At 45.9% G+C, this 21,614-nt stretch overlaps 2 protein-coding genes across 5 annotated transcripts in view; one reads left to right on the forward strand and one right to left on the reverse strand.

The window, feature by feature from the left end:
- Positions 1 to 21,614, forward strand: part of LOC306870239 (mucosa-associated lymphoid tissue lymphoma translocation protein 1-like) — a 1,002,100-nt gene that overhangs the window by 346,068 nt on the left and 634,418 nt on the right. The window lies entirely within an intron of this gene.
- LOC306869433 (SH2 domain-containing protein 3C-like) lies at positions 635 to 21,590 on the reverse strand. Of its 3 annotated transcripts, none has more exons than XM_079416212.1 (11): positions 21,348 to 21,590; positions 14,290 to 14,329; positions 13,303 to 13,431; positions 12,468 to 12,901; positions 11,880 to 11,956; positions 11,327 to 11,793; positions 5,792 to 5,907; positions 5,528 to 5,699; positions 2,243 to 2,354; positions 1,937 to 2,143; positions 635 to 1,192 (listed from the first exon to the last, which is right to left on the reverse strand). In XM_079416212.1, exons 2-11 carry the CDS (start codon positions 14,314 to 14,316, stop codon positions 1,023 to 1,025), a joined length of 1,911 nt encoding a protein of 636 aa, XP_079272338.1. In that variant the 5' UTR covers positions 14,317 to 14,329; positions 21,348 to 21,590; the 3' UTR covers positions 635 to 1,022. The 3 variants fall into 3 exon arrangements, with proteins under 3 accessions (XP_079272338.1, XP_079272336.1, XP_079272337.1); XM_079416210.1 differs by lacking the exon at positions 21,348 to 21,590 and adding an exon at positions 20,891 to 21,133; XM_079416211.1 differs by lacking the exon at positions 21,348 to 21,590 and adding an exon at positions 20,908 to 21,126.

The following is a 21,614-nucleotide window of genomic DNA, read 5'->3' on the forward strand; positions in this document are numbered from 1 at the left end:
GCCACAGACACTAGAGGGCAACAAACTGATTTCACACATTTCCGCGAATCGGTTCTTTCGAGCAGAAGGGACAATTCACTGAATCTTTTACGTCGTGACGTAATTGCGTAAATCCGTGGTCCCCGAAATAAAATACTATTCTTGATTTTTGAGCATTAATAATAATAATAATAATAATAAAACAAAATTACATAATAAGAAAGCAAATAAGACTGTCTCCATTTTTTAGTCTTTTAACATTTTTACATAATGTTTAGCCCACCCCTTGGCTGTATGCGTATTTTGTTTACATATTTAGTATGTGTTTTATGTTTTCATGTGTATTATTGTAGTCATAACTGTACTTTATCTGTGTTTATTGAAGTTTAATAATAATAAAAATAAATTTTAAAAGTAAAAGTTCTTACAGATCTGGGGCATGATGAGTCAAAATGATTCTGAATCAATGATGTTTAAAGAAATGAGCCATAAGAGATTCACTTGACCCACGATTCACTTGGCTATGATGTGGCGACTGGTATCAAAGTACACACACTACAATTTCAAATCAGTAAATGCTTCGCAATAAATCAGATAAACAAACATCTTGGAAACATACACCACAGTAACCTGAATGGAAGAAAACCAAACAATAGGCTAAATCAGCTGTGAATTTATTTTTAAAATGTGTAAGTATGAAATAGTAGAGTTAAATATATAAACTTAAAATCTCCAAAAAGTGTACCAACGAGTAAATATTACCCATTATCTGGTCATTATTAATTACAATTTTGAAAATATAACTTTGGGTATGAATTTTATGTACACTATGTAATAATAACACATTATCTAAAACAAAAATAACATTGAAAATCAAATAATTTAAAATTGCAAGATATGTTGAATTTATATACAGTGGCAGACATACATCCCCTTTATAAACCTATGAACAACAACAACAAAAAAATCAACGTAACTAAATAAATTAATAAAACATAGTGGCTATTCTGAAAATAGTATGTGATTAGCAGTCATCCATTCTGTCATTTTGCTGAGTCGGAAAGCTCAAGTCTGTTGGACAGAGCTGTTAGCACTTCATCAAACTTTAAATAACGTTCATCTTTATTTCTTTCCACTCCACGGCTTCCCCACAGGAGACGCATCTGAAACTCTGTGAGGAAGACCTCCCAAACATCTGCTTCCTCCTGAAATCCTGCAAATGAAAAAATCAGAAATAAGTCATATTATATACACCTCACCTAAAACATAACCTTAATGTTCACTGGGTGTTACTTGAATGACATTTCATTTATAGCATGCAACTTTTCCGCTTTTTTTATACCTTGACTTTAAAATGGACAGAGTTTAATAAATGCAACCATATATTGTGTTTGAGAGGTGCTGAAATCGCGTTTGGTCTTGAACTGTATCGCGTATCTTGTCAGTGTGTGCACTTGCTTGGTCATTTTTAGTTGATAAACAGGAAAGTGGGTCCAGCTGAATTTAAATGGTGATTTGTTGGATTGGTATAAAAAAGGTTATTATACCGCGGCAGTCGTTGTGTGAAGCCCTCCTAGTGTGAAGACCGAAGAGTGTAAAGACCATCAACTCTACCGTGCGACTCCACCGGGCAGGGACACCGGCAAGGGATAGAAGTATCGCTTTTTATTTTAGTTTTTTAATTTATATGTTTATTATTGAAATGTTGTTACATGCATGTGTCAATTTTATTTAATTTCTTTATTTTCTTAAATATGTGGGTATATAGTATTTATAGAGTTGTAACTTTTAGTTTTAGTTACTTTTTCTTATTTGTAAGTCGCCTTGGACAAAAGCGTCTGCTAAATGACAAAAGTAAGTCAAGTAAAAGTATATTGTCTTTATGAAAGTGCAGATATACTAAATAGTCCTAAAATTCTGTATCCATTAGAAATTGTTTATGTTATAAAGCCATTACCCAGCAGTTTGGCCTCTGCATTTGCACTGAAGATCCTCCCATTGCACGCAATCGTACGTGCAGTATCCAGATGGCTCAAGACCATGGTCACTCCAGTGTCTGCACTTTCCCATGACTCTGACTCCTCAAGTGCAACAACATTTCTTGCAAGAAGAGACAGCAGAGGGAGCACATGGGGAAAACTTGTGTCTCTGGGTCTACTTATGTCTGAAAGAGAGTTTGAAGTTGTCACTTGAGAATTTGAAATGGTAAGCAAACAGAATCTTTAAAGCAACTTTGTGTAACAGAGAATGTGTGAATGAATACCTTCTCCGTCATTCATCATCCTCATTGAGGGTCTAAGGGTTTTCTCATAAAGAACAGCACTTTCTGTGTACTTCTGACGTAAAACTGTCCATGTCTCATCCAAGCAAGCAATCTAAAAAGGAGAAGATCGATTCATTAGAACATTATAAACACCAGATTTACTATTATCATTTTTTTTATATATTCTTATGAAAAAAATTTCTCATGAAACATTTATTTTTATTCATAAAAAAAACTACTTAATAAAATGTTTTCCTCATAGTTCAAGAGAAATGTTCCCTGTCGATACTCCACTCGTACTGTGCCTTGATAAAGACGCATTTGTGAAAAAGCCTTTTTTCTCCTGAACTGAAGCCTTATTCACTCACGCAGTGAAACTGCACGACTTATTGGTTCGTGCAGTGTGTAAAAAACGAACCAATGGGTTGGCAGCGGAGCTGCACGAGCCTATGGCGACAAAGCCCGCCAGAGCCCGCCTTCGAGGGAGTGGCTTATCAGTACACGGTCCTTCCCTTTGGACTGTCTCTGGCCCCCCGCACTTTTACGAAGTGCATGGACGTGGCTCTTTCCCCTCTAAGACAGATGAGAATCCATATCCTCAACTACCTCGACGACTGGCTCATTCTGGCCCAGTAAGAGGTGGAGTTACTATCCCACAGAACCCTTCTCCTCAGCCACCAAGAGCGCTTGGGGCTCAGGGTAAATTTCCTGGGAACAGTTCTCGACTCAGCTCAGATGAGAGCAGTGGTCGCGCCAGAACGCTCTCTGGCCATACAGAAACTCGCCTTCAAGAGCAGCACTACTCTCCCTATGAAAGTGTTTCAGAGGATGCTGGGCCTCATGGCTTCAGCATCGCCACTGCTACAGCTGGGCCTGCTTCGCATGCGGCCCCTTCAACGCTGGTTGAAACCAAGGGTTCCACCCCATGCATGACGTCATGGACGCCTACATATCAGGGTTAGCCAGGCCTGTGTAACAGTCTTGGCCCCCTTGAAGAACCCTCGCTGGATAGAGAAGGGCGTGGCCATGGGAATGGTTTGCAGCAGAAAGGTTGTCATGACAGATGCCTCCAACACAGGTTGGGGGCGCTGTGCGAAGGCAAACCGACTTTCGGCCATTGGTCGAAAGTGGAGAAAGGCTTCCACATCAACTGCTTGGAAATGCTAGCAGTATGTCGAGCCTGCCAGTTCTTCCTGCCAGACCTAATAGGAAGCCATGTACTAATCTGCTTAGACAGCAGATTTCTTTCACTGCCCAACCTATTATTCAAAGGTCAGAGACGCGTTGGCCCACGACTGGCCCAACCTCCTCCTTTATGCATTCCCCCCAATCGCCCTGATCCCACAGGTCATCAGGCGAATCAGGGAACAGGGACACAAGGTTCTCTTGGTGGCCCCCCTTTGGGAAAACCAACCTTGGTTGTCAGAGCTGACTCAGCTGCTTAAAGCAGCCCCCTGGCCCGTACCCCTGAGACGGGATTTCCTCTCTCATGCGAACGGGACAATATGGCACCCTCGGCCCGAGCTGTGGGCTCTTCACCTTTGGCCGCTCGACGGGAGCCTATTAACCTCCCAGAGTGAGTGTTAAACACCATTTCTGAGGCCAGAGCCCCGTCTACAAGATGCCTCTACGCCCTTAAATGGTCTGTTTTCTTGGTGCCTAGACCGTGGTGAAAACCCATCTACCTCTGAGTTATCGGTAGTTCTGTCCTTCCTTCAGGAGCTGCTGGATAAGGGACGTTCCCCGTCCACACTCAAGGTGTTCGTAGCAGCTATAGCGGCCTCCCATGCCCCTATAGCAGGCCAATCGGTGTGCAGGAACAACTCAGTTGTCTGCTTTCTGAGGGGAGCCAAGAGGCTGAATCCGCCTCGGCCCCTCACCGTCCCTACATGAGATTTGCCCACTGTGTTGAGGGCCCTGAAGGGCCCTCCCTTTGAGCCGCTACAGTCTACGAACCTACGGTCACTGTCGCTAAAGACTGCTCTGCTTCTAGCACTAGCGTCGGTTAAGCGAATAGGAGACCCACAGGCACTCTCCATTAGCCCTGCCTGCTTGGAATTCGGGCCCAACGACTCCAAGGTCATCCTGAAACCAAGGCATGGTTACGTGCTCAAGGTGCTTTCCACTCCATTCACAGCTCAGATCATCACGCTCTCCGTGCTTCCTCCTTCTGAAGAGGACCGGGAGTTATCCTTGCTCTGCCCTGTCAGAGCTTTGAGGATTTACTTTTAGCGTTCCGCCTCTTTCAGACAGACGGAACAGCTCTTTGTTAGCTTCAGTAACCGCCCCAAAGGGCACCCGGTCACAAAGCAGAGACTCTCTAAGTTTACAGTGGATGCCGTTATGCTGGCGTACTCTTCCTTGGGCCTGCAATGCCCCATTTGAGTACGAGCCCATTCCACCAGAGGCATCGCCTCATCGTGGGCGTGGTCTGGCGGTGTGTATATTACAGAGATCTGTGCGGCGGCCGGCTGGGCCTCGCCGTCTACATTTGCTAGGTTTTATAACCTGGATGTACCGGCCTTACAGGCCAGAGTCCTCTCTGCTTAAGTAGGCACACACACACCACATTATGTGACAATTCTGACGGAGAGTCCTTGACGGCGACACGCTCAAGCTCTCTGGTTGGTTGCTTGCATGCTTTCGGTCCTGAGAGTACCGAATATGTAAGAGTCATCTGGAACGATCACCCAGGCCAGGCGTAACCTCTATGAGTTTAGCCCGTTTAAGCCTTGGAGTATACTATTATGCTTCCCTATGGGCATTGAATGCTTAAGGAGGTATATTATGCAGTCGTTCCTCTACCATAGCATGGTGTGATTGAATTGAGTTCCCATATGCATCTTTATCAAGACACAGTACGTGTGGAGTATCGACAGGGAACGTACTCGGTTACTGTTCTAACCTCGGTTCCCTGAGATACGGAATGAGTACTGCGTACGTTGCCGTGCTATGTAGCTGCAAGACTCAGTCGTCGCTTCAGTCGAAGTAACCTGAGGATCCTATGGCGAAAGGGCCGCTTATATAGCCAGATGGCTCCACCCATTCTGGCGGGCTTCGTGGCCATAGGCTCGTGCAGCTCTGCTGCCTACCCATTGGTTCGTTTTTACACACTGCACAAACCAATAGTCGTGCAGTTTCACTGCATGATTGAATAAGGTTTCAGTTCAGGAGAAAAATGGCTTTTTCCCATATGTGTCTTTATCAAGATGCGGTACTCGTTCCGTATCTCAGGGAACCGAGGTTACGAAAGTAACCGAGTACGTTTTCATCAGTCTTCCTAACCTGTGGTAATTCAAGGCATTTCATAACTGTGGCAAAACCAAACAAATTGCCCAAACTGCTCTTGAGTTCAGAGGCCAGGTGGATGGCTCTATGCAGCAGGGTGGCTCTTTCATCAGCGCTGCCCGTGCAGCCCAGCAGCTGAACAGCCAGCATTATGGACATGGTGTGGAACCTGAGGGGCAAGAAAGAGTTATTTGGTGTTATTTAATGTAGAGGTTGTCATCTCACAAAAATGATTTATTGAACAAAATGGGCATAACCAACCTTTCAAGCAGATCTTGACGGAGATGATGTCCATGTGGGAGGGTAAGCAGCTCCAATCCTGAACTCACCCCCATCCCTTTCATCATATCATCAGACGTATCCAGAATTCGAGCAATCTGCAGAGTGAAAATGAGTACTCATGTTATTCACAAATGTTATGCACAAATGTCTTATTTGTCATACATAATATACTTGAAAATAGAACATAGGCTATTTAAATGTTCAGAAAATCAAGATTAAATGTAATAATAATAATAATAATAATAATAAAATGTGATAAAAATTGTCAAATTTTGTGATTATCAATATGACTATAAAAACAATAATAGACAAATTAAGAAATATTACCGTTGTAATATTTCACTTTACAATAAAAACTCTTTTAGTATTTAAGAAAAACACTAAAAACTGCATTATAAACTGGTCGTGTATAAATTAACACAGTGCTGTGCTTCACTCTGAAACATTCCGATTACCTGCGCAGTCCTAATAAATGTCAGTTATTTGAATGCAAGAAAAGTAATCTACAACTCGAATTCAGGAAATGTTGGGACATTTTTTAAATGAAAATAAATAAATAAAAATGAAAACTAAAATAATTTCAAATCACATGAGCTAATATTTTATTCACAGTAGAACATAGAGAACATAACAAATGTTTAAACTGAGAAATTTTTACACTTATATCCACTAAATGAGCTCATGCTGCTATAGGTTTCAAAAAAGTTAGCACAGGGGCAACAACGGGCTGAAAAAGCAAGAAATTTTGAAAAGATTGAGCTGGGAGAACATCTAGCAACTAATTAAGTTAATTGACATCAGGTCTGTAACATGATTAGCTATAAAAGGGATATCTTAGAGAGGCAGAGTCTCTCACAAGGAAAGATGGGCAGAGGCTCTCCAATCTGTGAAAGAGTGCATTTAAAAGATTGTGGAATACTTTAAAAACAACATTCCTCAACGTCAAATTGCAAAAGCTTTGCAAATCTCATCATCTACTGTGCATAACATCATCAAAAGATTCAGAGAAACTGGAGAAGCTGTGCATAAGGGACAAGGCCGAAGAACTTTGTTGGATGCCCGTGGTCTTCGGGCCCTCAGACGACACTGCATCACTCATCGGCATGATTCTGTCATTAACATTACTAAATGGTCTCAGGAATACTTCCAGAAACCACTGTTGGTAAACACAATCCACCGTGCCATCTGCAGATGCCAACTAAAGCTCTACCATGCAAAAAGGAAGCCATATATGAACATGGTCTAGAAGCGCTGTCGTGTCCTGTGGATCAAGGCTCTTTTAAAATGGACTGTTTCAAAGTGGAAAAGCGTTCTATGGTCAGACGAGTCCAAATTTGACATTCTTGTTGGAAATCATGGACGCTGTGTCCTCCGGGCTAAAGAGGAGGGAGACCGTCCAGCGTGTTATCAGCATTCAGTTCAAAAGCCAGCATCTCTGATGGTATGGGGGTGCATAATTGCATACAGTATGGGCAGTTTGCAAGTTTTGGAAGGCACTATTGTCACAATTGCCTACGGAGTTGAGCAAGGAACGAGGAGTAAATACAAGTTACAGTCTTTTAATCCTTCCAACACGGGATACACAGGGCAGACAGGAACACATGTAGCACAATGGATGATAGAGAACCGACAAACACTAACTGAAAGGACTGGGGTTTTAAACACAGGATAATTGGGGAAGACGACGAGACACACCTGAAATTAACAATCAACATGAGGGAGAAACTGGGTCACAGGGAACACATGGGGAGCAAAAACACAACAAAAACAGTCCACAATCCTGAGATATCGCCCCCTCCAGGAAGGCGCGTCCTCGCGCCGTGGAAACACCTGAGGGAGCTTGGGAGGAGGCTCTGGAGGAGGACGGACACCCGGGAGGGGGCCCGGCAGACAGAGACCAAGGGGGCAACGAAGGAGGGAGGAGCCAGGGAAGAGACAGGAGGGACCCGGAGCAGGAGGAGCACAGCAGGACCCAGGCCACAGCAATGATAACGGCCCACGGTGGAGCCGATGGAGGGAGGAGCCATGGAGGAGGGATGGCTGCCAACTCCAGGGGACCAACAGCGGCAGAGCAGGTGGTGGAGGTGCCCGAGGCGGAGGCGGAGCAAGCGGGATGCCGAGGATCCGGGGGTCCAGGGTGGAGCCGAGGGCTTTGGCGACCGAGGTGGAAGTCCGGAGATCCGCAGTGGAGCCGGAGCGACTGAGGACCCAGGTGGAGCTGACGGGAGGAAGGAGCCCAACGGAGCCGGTGGCACAGAGCGACAAGAGGCACAGCCAAAGGAGAGGAGTCCAGAGGCGATGGCGGGTCGACGCCCGAGTGGAACTGGTGGATCAATGAGTGATGGTGGAGGCGAGGGAGCTAGGAGCCGAAGTGGAGCCGCTGGGTCTACGGGCCGAGGCGGAGTCCGGGCCTCGGAGGCTGGAGGCGGAGGTGAGGGATACTCTAGCCCCGGTGACGCTGGAGGATTTGTTACATCCCTAGGATGTATGTGTTGTATTAAAATGCATTGTTGGTGTTTTCCCACCCTTTGGATGTGGTTATGTTTCCCCTGTGTGCAGGGCCGGAGTGGGATCCATTTTCAGCCCGGGAGTGTAATGCTCAAGACCGGCCCACCACCTATCCCCATCCAACCCCCTCCCCCCGTGGTGGAATCTGGATAAATGAAGTGACAGATCTGTTCTTACTATCCTGTTATATTTATTTTTGACATGTTTCAACAAAAAAATATGAATAATGTAAATATCGCCATAAATATCAATAACAAATCACATACTGAGTTTTCTGCAACAAAGAGTCCAACTGTTACATTATGAAAAAATGGTTTGCATTCAAACAAAAATAAAGTTAGTGCAATAAGAAATATACTTTTTGCACTATTGTTTTTTTTATATCCATGTCAATGTAATAAATAAAATAATGAAATAAATAATATGAAACATTTCTGCTACAAAACATACAACTGTAACAATATTTTTTTAAAAAGTTCAATTCAAAATTGAAAGCTGCCAAGAAGTCATCAATAACTAAATGGAAAATCAGTAAACATCTCGAAAGAAAGAAAGAAAGAAAGAAAGAAAGGCCTTCTACCATTCTTCACAAGTTTTGGTTTACACTCAGAACTGAAAATGGCAAAGCCTTACAGCATCAACAACCGCCTAAGCAATGCACTGGTTTCTGCAACTTTGTTTATTACTGTCTCATGTCTCAGTGTCTATAGACATGAGGATTTCCTTTTCTGTGCCCATTAGCATGAATGACTCTAATTTCTCTTGAGCTTCTTAGCCTGTTCTTAACAAATTTCAGTATTGAGAAGCTTACATTTAATTGAAACAGATAATCAAAAGAAAAAAAAAACTAAACTGAATAAAAAAAATCCTTCAATGTAAGTCACTTTGGATAAAAGCGTTTGGCAAATTCATAACTGTAAATGTCGCTAGTCACTGTACCTCGACTCGAGTCGCCAGTTCACATGTGCTCGTTTGTCTTCTTGACAAAATATTTGTCAGTTTGGCACATTTGGCCGCGTCATCCTCCAATGCCTTTATCTTTTTTTACCTGGCTTTTTCAGCGCCTCCAGGCATCTTTTTTTACTATCCATTTTATTCTTCCCGCGATTAGCGCACTCTCGCTAACTCACAACACAGCATTAATGGTTTCGGTTTGTCTCCATGGCAACGACCTGGGACACGCGCTTGTGTAGAGGAAGAGAGAGTGCGCGCGCGCTCTCTGACAACAGAAAACGTCACATTTTAATGTTAAATTCAAATTAGCTTAGTTATCAGTCACACAGTAATTTAAACAGATATACGTTATTCCGTGTATGTAAAAAATAAAATAAACAAATAAATAAAGCAGGCGAGTCTGCCGGCCCAATTTATGAGTGGGGCAGAGCGGCCCACTGGGAATTCTCCCGGTTCTCCCGATGGCCACTCCGGGCCTGCCTGTGTGTGTGCTCTCTCTCCTTCTATCTCTCTCCCTCTCTGCTTGCTTGGCAGTTGCAAATTGCACACAGGTGGTGCTCATCATACTCATCAGAGACTGTGCTGCAGAGGGAGCTGCTACAAAAGAGCAGAGTGAACACTGCTTGGAGAGGTTCACTTCTCCCCTGCTCCAGACTTGTTGGGTGTTTCTTTTAAAAGATATCTGTTGATTGTGGTGCAAAATGGTTATCTGTTGAATGATAACTTCTGAGTGTAAGTTGTATTCCTTTTGATTCCTGTTGACCAGGAGTGTGTGCTGAAACTACAAGTGACCACTTTAATTTACTTTGTTAAGGTATTAAAAGGTATTGTAGGCTGGGCTTGGGCTGATGCTCTGCACCACAGGGGGATGGTGGGCTGGGCTCTGGGTCTGGAGTGGATCTGGCGAGATCATCCACAGGAGAGATGGTGAGTGGCATTCCGTTTCTCGCCAGAATCCACTCCACGAAGGCAGTGAAATCCTCTCGAGAACCATCTTCAGACGACAGCGATCTGCATGCGGTGTTCAGTTTTGCATCATAGAATGCGCAGAGCACATCGTCTGGGTAGCTGGTGGCGTTAACAAACATCAGGAACATTCTTGTATGGTCCTCGAGAGATCTGTCCCCCTGCTCCAGCAGGAGGAGGAGGAATTCGGGCCGTACGAGGGGATCCATGGTGCTCAACGGAAAGAAAAACACTGAGGGAAACGGAAAACAAAACGGAGGGTAGACGCAGAGGTAACTGTTTGCGGTCGGGTCTTCTGTCACAATTGCCCACGGAGCTGAGCAAGGAACGAGGAGAGGAGGAGAAAATACAAGTTACAGTCTTTTAATCCTTCCAACATGGGATACACAGGACAGACAGGAACACATGTAGCACAATGGACGATAGAGACCCGACAAACACTAACTGAAAGAACTGGGGCTTTAAACACAGGATAATTGGGGAAGAAGACGAGACACACCTGGAATCAAATTAACAATCAACATGAGGGAGAAACTGGGTCACAGGGAACACATTGGGAGCAAAAACAAAATTGTAAAATTTCTCAGTTTAAACATTTGTTATCTATGTTCTATTGTGAATAAAATATTGGCTCATGTGATTTGGAATTCTTAAGTAAAGTAAAGTCGTGACGTATTGTCAAGTATGGTGACCCATACTCGAAATTGGTGCTCTGCGTTTAACCCATCCAAGTGCACACACACAGCAGTGAGTAGTGAACAAATGCACACACACACACACACACCGTGAACACACACCCGGAGCAGTGGGCAGCCATGCTGCGGCGCCCGGGGAGCAGTTGGGGGTTCGGTGCCTTGCTCAAGGGCACCTCAGTCGTGGTATTGAGGGTGGAGAGAGCGCTGTACATACACACCTACAATCCCTGCCGGCCGGGGACTCGAACCCGCAACCTTTCGATTAACCATTAGGCCACGACTTCCCCTACTTCCCCTTCTTTTAGTTTTCATTTTATTCAAATTTAAAAAACGTCCCAACATTTCCAGAATTCGGGTTGTAATCTCAAAACAGTTATACAATCAAACTTACCATGCAGTCAACTTTGGTGATATGCATTGCCATTGTCTTTATATCAACTTCAAACAGGACATCCTTCACTTTTTTCAGTATTCTGGTCTCCAAAGGTTTATTTTCTGGGGGCATCAGTGGTGACTGGTACACACTAGGTTTGAAACAGGAAACTGTGTCCATGGTGAAAGGCACTAAATAATCCTCATCATACTCCTCTCTGCAATCCAAAGTCTGCATTTCATGTCTTACAAAGGGATGATTTGTAGCCACAGGGTCAGCTTGAGAAATTGCTGGGTCATTTTGGGCATGGTTTGCTTCTCTGTTGTTTTGGTGGGAATGTGTCATGGAGGACAGAAGATGTACTGTTGGCTCTAAATATATGAGAGTGTTTTCAGGGGGAGATGAGCAAAGCCGTATTTTACTGGACTTTTGCAGAACAGGTGATGTAGGAACTATCACAAACTTCCTGTTTTGTTGCCGGCTGGCTATTGGAGACAAAAGCAGATGCACAGTCACAATGCTATTCTCATACTTTCTGGTTTTACTTGATTTGATGAGAAATGAATCTTACATGTGCTCATGATTATAGGGGAAGTTGACACTACAACGTGCTGCTCTATAGTACCTTCAAAACTCCTCACAACATCACTGTGGAATACAGTACAGGACAATCAATTATTAAAACAAAACCTAATCATTTATAGGATGAAAATTAAATTTAAAAAATGAAAAACGGTTTTGACAGAAGCCTCTTATGCTCACAGAGGTGACATTTGTTTAAAAAACATGGTAATAATAGTTATATTGTGGAATATTATTACATTTTAAAATAACTGTTTTCTATTTGAATGCATTTTAAAATGTGATTTATTCCTGTGATGGCAAAGCTACATTTTCAGCAGCCATTACTCCAATCTACAGTGTCACCTGATCCTTCAGAAATCATTTTAAAATGCTGATTCTAATATGCTCATTTATTATCAGTTATTATTGGTCAATAATGGTTCTTTTAATTTTCAATGTTTTTGCTGGTTAATATTTTTGTGGAAACTGTGATACATTTCTTTAGGATTCTTTGATGAATTAAATTTTCAAATTAAGCAGTTCACTTTTAATATCAACGATTGATTTTCTGAACAATTTCTATCATAAAACTCACCTCTGCGATTTTATCAGCTCAATTTCCAAAGCCTCTGTCACAGTTATGCTTTCCCTCTTCTTTTGGCTTGCCTTCTGTCTGGTTGGCGAGTTTATTGGGCTGTTTTCTACACTTGGAAGCCCAAACATGGTTTCTAGGTATCTTAGTGGAAGTGTCCTGTTAACTGGTGAGTAAATGTAGGCACCACTCTGCTTTGTCAGAGGCCTTGTATTTCCAACATAGGAATGAACCAGTGCTGGCAGAGAATCAAACGTTTCCTCCTCCAGAAAGTACTGTGCATGAGTATATGTCTCATAAGATCTGAGCAGAACCTTGTGGACGAGGAAATGAAGAGCTTTCTGGTTCCAACAGCAGGTTAAGACATAGTCTCCAATGCCAGTGAGGGAGTCACGGACTAGAAAATCCCTATCCCGTCGCACAAGAGTCTCAGAAACCTGTAAAAAGCCATTATTAAGTTATTCTGTACATAAATTCCATTAATATGTATAATACTTGGAGATGGGAAACACTAGTCAAACCAAGAACATGCAAATATGTGAGGATATTAAATATTACACTCTTAAAAATAATGGTTCTTATTGGTATCTATCATTCCATGAATGACCTTTAACATCCATGGAAGCTTTCCATTCCACAAACATTTTTACAATTAAAAAGTTTCTTTAGAATACTAAAAAGTTCTTCACAGAAAAAATGGTATACTTCTAAGAACTGTTAACTAAAAGATTATTTTGAGGGAACCAAAAATAAGTGGTTCTTCTATGGCATTGCTAGGAAAACATCCTTTTGGAACCTTTATTTCTAAAAGTGTACATAAAAATATTTATAAACTTACCTCCCAAGGTATGCGACCATGGTACCAGCCATGACTTGATAAGTTAAAGCTGCTTAATTTCAACTCTTGTTCCAACTCTTGCTTCAGTTTGTCTGATGGGGAATTCAGTTGACATATCTCTTTAGAAAACTAAAGAAAATAAAGCAATGATGAGAAACCATAACAACAAAGAAATTAAGAGAAACGAAACAAATGACTCACATCTAGATTGCATTTCTCAGCTGTCAAGGTAACATCATTGTGTTTACAGTTCATAATAGGCCAATATATATCACTGCAGTAATATATGCTAACAGCATTGTGTGGAGTCTCACAAGCACCAACTAGCCCCATTATCCAATCTATTTATATGTTCATCTGGAGCAATAAAACTGATAAGGTTGGACTTAAATGATGGGAAAATAACCTGCATGCTAAGTAACTATTGTGCAGAAAGACAAACGACAGTGATGGTGAAAATAATGCCTTTGTTCTAGATGCTACAACAACTACCAGTTGTACAATGTGAAACGTTTCTATTTAAATGTGAGCACGTTTTCAGTTGCTCTAAAATAAAGAGCAACATTTGGCACAGTTGGTTGCCTACAGTAACCCTGTTTGTCGTCAACCATTCTGAAGTCATGGGCAGCAGTCCAAGCCCTTTTGTGTCACCCATTCTAATTCAATTAGAGTTTAATAGCAAAGCTCTCAGATTCATTTGTGACCAAAACTTTGTGTCACCAAAACAAAATAACCTTTATAATGCAGCAATTTTTATCTTTAATTGTCAGTGCTCATCATTTTTACCAAAAGTTAGTTTAGTTTAAAATTGAAAAGTCTGTCATTCGTTTGTTTACCTGCATTTCATTCCAAACCTGTATGAATTTCTTTCATCTGCAGAACGCAAAAGGAGATTTTCCCCTTAATTAAGTTTCCCCTCAATAATGTCACAATGTCACCCTAAAACCTGTCAAGTTAATATACTACATGTATCACATGGTAGCCTACCTTTACATAAACACCACTGTTTTCCATGAGACCTGAATGCCTGTAAATGCAGAAAATGAATTAGACCAGTGTGGTAACCAATGTAAAAATATGGTAATGAGCTAGGAGTCATGTGTTTGTTTCTGAGTGGAAACACTTATTCATAAGCATAACTTCACATATGAAGTGACAGGCAGGTAGCTCCAAGGCAAGAAACTGTCACAGGAAAAACACATACTGCTCTTTCCCATGACCACTATTTCCTCTGTGTATTAGGGGATGCATTTGCACAGTTCAGTACATTTACTGTTGGACCACAGACACATCTGACAACACCCAGTTATAGCTTGCTGTGTCCATTCCCAAAAAAAAAGCCTCCATCACAGACAGCCTGAATATCTTAGCGATTACAACACCAGTTCCCTCTCACGGTTTCACAATCAGATATTTAAAGTTCTGAACATAGCCTTCTGGGTTGAAAAAAAAAAAAACCTTCTTAAAAAACGTCTCAGGTTACGTATGTAACCATGGTTCCCTGAAGGGAACGAGACGCTGCGTCGAAAACGCATATGGGAACGCCTTCAGCGTGACCAGGCTCTGAATATGATGTGTAATCAGTCAAACAAGGGCGAGGCGTCACGGGCGGGGTGACGTCACGACCAGGAAGCATATAAGCACGTGCGGCGGAGCCGGCTTCAGCTTCAAGTCATGAAGCAAGCGCTGGCAGGGATGCCGGAAGTGTGGCAACGCGACGCAGCGTCTCGTTCCCTTCAGGGAACCATGGTTACATACGTAACCTGAGACGTTCCCTTCCAGGAACTTCGAGCTGCGTCGAAAACGCATATGGGAACGAGATACCAACGCCGCCAGACTGACAAGTCCCTGCCTGGTGTCAGGACGAAAGGACAGAGGAGCCGGGAGTGGCTCGGATGTCGAGGTCATAGAACCTAACGAAAGTCAGGGGCGTGGACCACCCAGCTGCGTTGCAGATGTCCTGCATGGAACACCTGCCCAGAAGGCCTTGGAGGCCGCCACACCTCGGGTTGAGTGCGCTCTGACTCCCACCGGCGGGGGGAGCTCAGAGGCCTCGTATGCCAAAGCCATGACACCCACAATCCACCTACTAAGCGGAGGGCTTCGTAGCAGGAAGACCCCTCCTAGGCGGACCATAGCACACAGGCAGCTGGTCCGACTTTCTCCACAGGGAGGACCTGTGGATGTATGCGTCTAGTGCTCGCACTGGACACATACGGTTGTGCTTCTCCTGGTCTGGCTCCTCGAAGGGAGGAGGACAGAAGGCCTGCAGTACGACCGGCTGTGGAACGACCGATGGGACCTTAGGAACATACCCCACGCGGGGGTAGAGGAATACTTTCGCCGAACTGGGCGCAAAGTGAATAGAGGCTGTAGTCAGGGCCTGAAGGTCACTCACCCTCCTCAGAGAGGTGATAGCCAATAAGAAAACGGTCTTGATAGTGAGGAGTCTCTCAGTTATCTCCTGAATGGGCTCGAAAGGTGCATTGCACAGAGCCTCCAGAACCACAGCCAGATCCCACGTAGGGACGAGATCGTACCGGAGGCCTCAGCCTCAGCGCACCGCGGAGGAAACGTGTAACCAGGGGGTGTCTACCCACTGACTGGCCACCGGTAAGGGCGTGGTATGACGAAATAGCTGCCACGTACACCTTAACAGTGTAATGGGTTACCCCTGCGGAGAAACGGGCCTGCAGGAACTCCAGTACTGCACCAACGGGGCAGTTGACTGGGTCGAGCTGGCGGTCCCCGCACCAAGAAGTGAAGAGCCTCCACTTCAAGGCGTACAGTTTCCTCGTAGAGGGAGCTCTGGATTGGAGGATGGTCTCGACAACCTCGGTTGACAGACCGGAAGCTATGAGCTGTGCCCCCTCAGGGCGTCACACCAACAGCTTCCATCACTCCGGGCGAGGGTGCACCTCAGTGCCCCCGGCCTGTGAGAGGAGGTCCCTCCTGACGGGCACTTCCCACGGAGTGCCGTCGAGGAGAGATATCAGGTCCGAGAACCATACTCGGCCCGGCCAGAACGGTGCTACTAACAGTAGACTGACCTCGTCCCAGCGCACTCTCGCCAGAACTCCAGGGAGCAGAGCGATCGGGGGGGAAGGCGTACAGACGGAGCCTCGGCCACGTCTGTACCATAGCGTCCAGTCCCGGAGGAGCTGGAGGAACCAGAGGGGACATTGCGCTGACTCTCGAGTGGCGAAGAGGTCCACCTGTGTCTGGCCAAAAACCTTCCACATCTGCTTCACCCCTCAGGGTGAAGGATCCATACCCCGGGCCTCGGCCCCTGTCTCGACAGGACGCCTGCTCCCACATAAAGATGCCCAGGAATGTGCACAGCTCTCAGTGATAGGAGCTTGCCCTGGGACCACACAAGGATCTGGTGTGCCAGCTTATACAAGGGGCGCGACCGCAGACCTCCTTGGTGGTTGATGTAAGAGAGCACTGCCGTGCTGTCGGTGCGCACCAGCACGTGGTGATCTCTCAGGTCTGGGAGGAAGTGCTTGAGTGCACGGAACACCGCTAACATCTCTAGCTGATTGATATGCCACGTCAGGTGGCAACCTCTCCACAGACCGCGGGCAGGGTGGCCACTCATGACCGCACCCCAACCGGTGAGGGAAGCGTCCGTCGCTAGCGAGATGCGGCGACAAGGAGCTCCCAACACCGGGCCCTGGGACAAGAACCAAGGATTCCTCCATATGTCGAAGGCACGGACACAACGGCGTGACACTTTGACAGCGCGGAGTGAGTTTCTCCTCAGGGAGACCCCCTTGGTCTTGAGCCACCACTGTAGGGGTCTCATGTACAGCAGGCCAGAAGGTATCACGCTGGACGCAGCTGCCATGAGCCCCAGCAGTCTCTGAAACTGCTTGACAGTGAGTGACTGGCCTTCTCGCACTCTCCTGACTGTAGTAAGGATCGACTCGATCCGAGCAGGGGACAATCGTGCCTGCATCGTGGTCGAATCCCACACCACGCCTAGATCAGTGATTCTCAGAACCGGAGAAAGCACACTTTTCTTGGCGTTCAGTCTCAACCCCAGTTCTTTCATGTGGGCGAGAACGACATCTCGATGCCGAACCGCCAACCGCTCTGATTGAGCGAGGATCAACCAATCGTCGATATAATTGAGTATGCGGATGCCCTGAAGCCGCAACGGGGCCAGTGCCGCATCCACACACTTGGTGAAAGTGCGGGGTGAAAGTGCTAGGCCGAAGGGAAGAACCCGATATTGGTACGCTTTCCCCCCAAAGGCGAACCTCAGGAACTTCCTGTGAGAAGGAAGGATGGAAACATGGAAATATGCGTCTTTGAGATCTATCGTGACAAACCAGTCCTCGGACCTGATTTGAGTCACGACCTGCTTGATAGTAAGCATCCTGAACTTCAGCTTTCTGACTGAGCGGTTCAGTAGACGCAGATCCAGTATGGGCCTCAGCCCTCCATCCTTCTTCGGAACAATGAAGTACCGGCTGTAGAAACCGGACTGGGTCTCGTGAGGAGGAACCAACTCGATGGCTTCCTTCCTCAGCAGAGTACCAACTTCCTGTTCCAAAACCAGAGCCTGCCCGGGGCGGACCGCAGTCATAACAACCCCGCAGAACGGCGGGGGTGGCCCGCCGAACTGAATACAATAGCCTCTCGCTACGGTCTGCAGGACCCAAGGAGACACATTCGGCAGCCACTGCCAGGCTGTCAAATGCTCTACTAAGGGAATCAGTCTCTCGAGACTGACCTCTGGTGCAGCCAGACCGCTGTCTCGAAGCGGCGCACCGGAAGGAGGCACGTGGCCTGGCTGCTGGGGCGAGTTTCTCGGCTCCGCTCTGCCGGGCGGACAAACCTGAGAAATATACTCGCTGGGACCGGCTGTGCCCTGGAACAGCGGCAGGGTCAGCAGACAAGTCCCTGGAGGGCACCGAGGGGAGACGGTCACCGTGTGCCGCGGTGTGAGCCGCTCCACCCCAGTAGGGGTCGTCCTCCGTAGTCCTGGGGCTCACCCGTCAGGACCTCTGAACGAACCAGACCCTGCAAGGCAGGACCCAAAGAGACACATTCGGCAGCTCACTGCCCAATGATCTTGAGGGAATCTGTCTCTCGAGACTGACCTCTGGGTTCAGAGAAGCGGCCAGACCGCTGTCTCGATGCGGCGCACCGGGATGAGACGCGTAATCTGGCGGCTGAGGCGAGTTTCTCGGCTCCGCGCTGCCGGGCGGACAAACCTGAGAAATATACTCGCTGGGACCGGCTGTGCCCTGGAACAGCGGCAGGGTCAGCAGACAAGTCCCTGGAGGGCACCGAGGTGAAGTGGTCACCGAGTGCCGCGATGCAAGCCACTCCACCCCAGTAGGGGTCGCCCTCCGCGGTCCTGGGGCTCGCCCGTCAGGACCTTTTGCGCGAGGAGCTGGTATGCAGAGGAGGCTGCGCCCGCCCAGCAGCCACCTGAGTTTATAGAGAGCGCATACCCTCTGCCCACCAAAGATGTTGTAAGCAGAGCAGGAGCCTTCAAAGGCGATGCCGTAGAGGGAGACAGATAGCTCGCAAGCGTCTGTTCAACCCGCGGCATCGCCGCATACCCGCGCTCTTTCAGTTCCCGCGGGAACGAATGGCCGGGACGAAAAGATTTCACCCGCGATCTCGACACCTCGGTGAGGAGTTCGGGGAAAACGGAAGGCTCCTGTGTAGAAGTAGCTCTCTGGGGCGAGAGAGGCGGCGAAACCTCGTCAACGCTCGTCACATCAACCTCCTCGGAGGACGCAGCGTCAAGCCCTCGTCTCGGGGGAAGAGACCGCTTCCGAACCGAGAGACGGGGCGCCAGATCAGGCGCGGGAGGATATAGGGACATGCCCGTCTGACTCTCGCCAGCCAGATCAGCCTTTTTCTCTCTTTTTTTTCTCTGCAAGCCCCGCGAGCGCAGCCGCCGCTCTGCCTTTTTTTTCTCTCTGATTTAAAGGCAAGCGGGACCGGCTTTATTCATTTTATGCTTGTGCACGCGAGCGCAGCCGCCGCTCTGCCTTTTTTTTTTCTCTCTCTGATTTAAAGGCAAGCGGGACCGGCTTTATTCATTTTATGCTTGTGCAAACACTGCAGCTTACAAAGCTTTTCATAGTTATATCATATTGGGGTGACAGAGGCGGCGAAACCTCGTGAACGCTCGTCACATGAACCTCCTCAGAGGAAGAGAGATGAAGCATTGAGCCCTCGTCTCGGGGGAAGAGACAGCTTCCACACCGAGAGACGGGGCGCCAGGTCTGGCTGATACGGGAGGAGATAGGGACATGCCCGTCTCACACTCGCCAGCCAGATCAGCCTGCGAGCCCCACGAGTGCAGCCGCCGCTCTGCCTCGGCAGCAGCGGGACCGGCACCGCGTGGGGAGCTCGCAAAGGCTCCCTTCTCGAAGAGAGCCCTCCGGGTGCGGAGACCGATTTTGCGTGCTCCGCACCCAGGCAGACCACGCGCAAATCGTGTGTGTCCTCGCTCGTGATATAGCGAGGGCAAGGATGCACACACAACTCAAAACGTGGTCTGAAAGCTTCACCCCTGAGCTTGCCCTTGGCTTTGGCATGATACTGAATGCTTTCCACTTAAAACTAGGACAAACAACAGTAAATAAGACTGACACACACAGAGCGCTTCGCTGAATGACAAAAAGCTGAAGCCGGCTCCGCCGCACGTGCTTATATGCTTCCTGGTCGTGACGTCACCCCGCCCGTGACGCCTCGCCCTTGTTTGACTGATTACACATCATATTCAGAGCCTGGTCACGCTGAAGGCGTTCCCATATGCGTTTTCGACGCAGCTCGAAGTTCCTGGAAGGGAACAAAACGTTACATTCCTCAACGCACATTCAGACAAAAACCACAAAACGAATGAAATCTGAATTTCTTAACAAGTGTTTTGTTCTTCCCCAGTATAAATATAAAAGCAGTACATAAGTATAAATACATAAATAGAAAATTTCTCACCTCGTGGACAACCTGTTTTTTCTTTATTGTTTTTTATTTTTTTTATTTAAGCACAAATGACACTACATTTAGTTAGATATTTTTGGTTATAGAAAGTATATTAAAGTCTTAATACCAATAATATATCACAATTTTGTTTGCATACAAATGTAACACATGTAAATATTTTTAACTGAAAAACAAGAAAATGCTTGTTAAGAAAATGACTTCATCAAAACACATGGCATAAGAAGACACTTCAACACCTTACTCTAATTTTTACATTATGAATCAGACGTCACCTAAACAACCTTTTAACAACCATAAAATAACCTCCAACCAGAAAAGGATTGTCAGAAAATCATTCTCCTCTACAAAACACTTCCCAGAAACTTCACTTCTTCTCAGTAGAAAATCCCTCCACTCACAAATACAACAACATATGACATGCTGATATGTTTTGCTGTTTTCCCTCAGTGAAATCGTGAAGAGAGAGAAAAAAATATTGCAGTATCAAAAAGTATATGGCATAAACATATTAAAGGACACTTCAACTCCTTACACCCATAGTGCACAGCGTATATTATTTATTTCAGACGTCCTTTAAATTCATTTTAACAACCATAAAACAACCTCCTACCGGAAAGGGATTCTCACCAAAGTCATTCTCTTCTATAAAACACTTGTTAGACCCTCCACAAGTGCGACATGCGATATGACAGGATGAGGAGGATGAGCACGTACTCTGCACACGTTGTTTCTCTGTGTTGTCCTCTGTGAGCTGCTCTCTCTGTGTTGTTTAACCGAGTCCCAATGGAACTGTAGTCAGACTCAGAAAGCTTAGCGCGAAAACACTTTTCCAAACGACTGTTACATAATGAGCAGACTCCCCTCCCCTCACCGAACCTCTCTACTCCTCTCAGACATCCACAAGCAAGCACCATCTATCACTACAAAAAAGTCTTACGGACAATGTTACTTTACCCTAACATGTGACAGTTTACTCTTTTCCATACGGAGAATGCAACTTCCACGATTAGTTTCTTAATCAGAAGACCTCAAAGTTAAACTTTCAAAGTAACTTTGTAATATCTGACCTCAGCGATCAGTGTAGAACTCATTGCTATAGAATTCCACTTTCATTCCATGTTTTAAAGTTGTTTACACAACCTCAGCTGTCATTAACCACTGCATGGTCATGAGGCTTGTCCCGCGGTGAGAGGGAGTCCATGTCATGTGTGCGTTTCACGCGCAGTTCTTTGACACTTGACACGCAGCGCGTCTATTATTCTTTGCTACAATGTTGCAGTGTCTCATGATGACGTCGTTTTTTTCTCTGTATCTTTCTCACCCCTCCCCCTACA

The sequence above is a fragment of the Barbus barbus genome (assembly GCF_936440315.1).
Source record: "Barbus barbus genome assembly, chromosome: 5".
In the NCBI taxonomy this organism is placed as follows: Eukaryota; Metazoa; Chordata; class Actinopteri; order Cypriniformes; family Cyprinidae; genus Barbus; species Barbus barbus.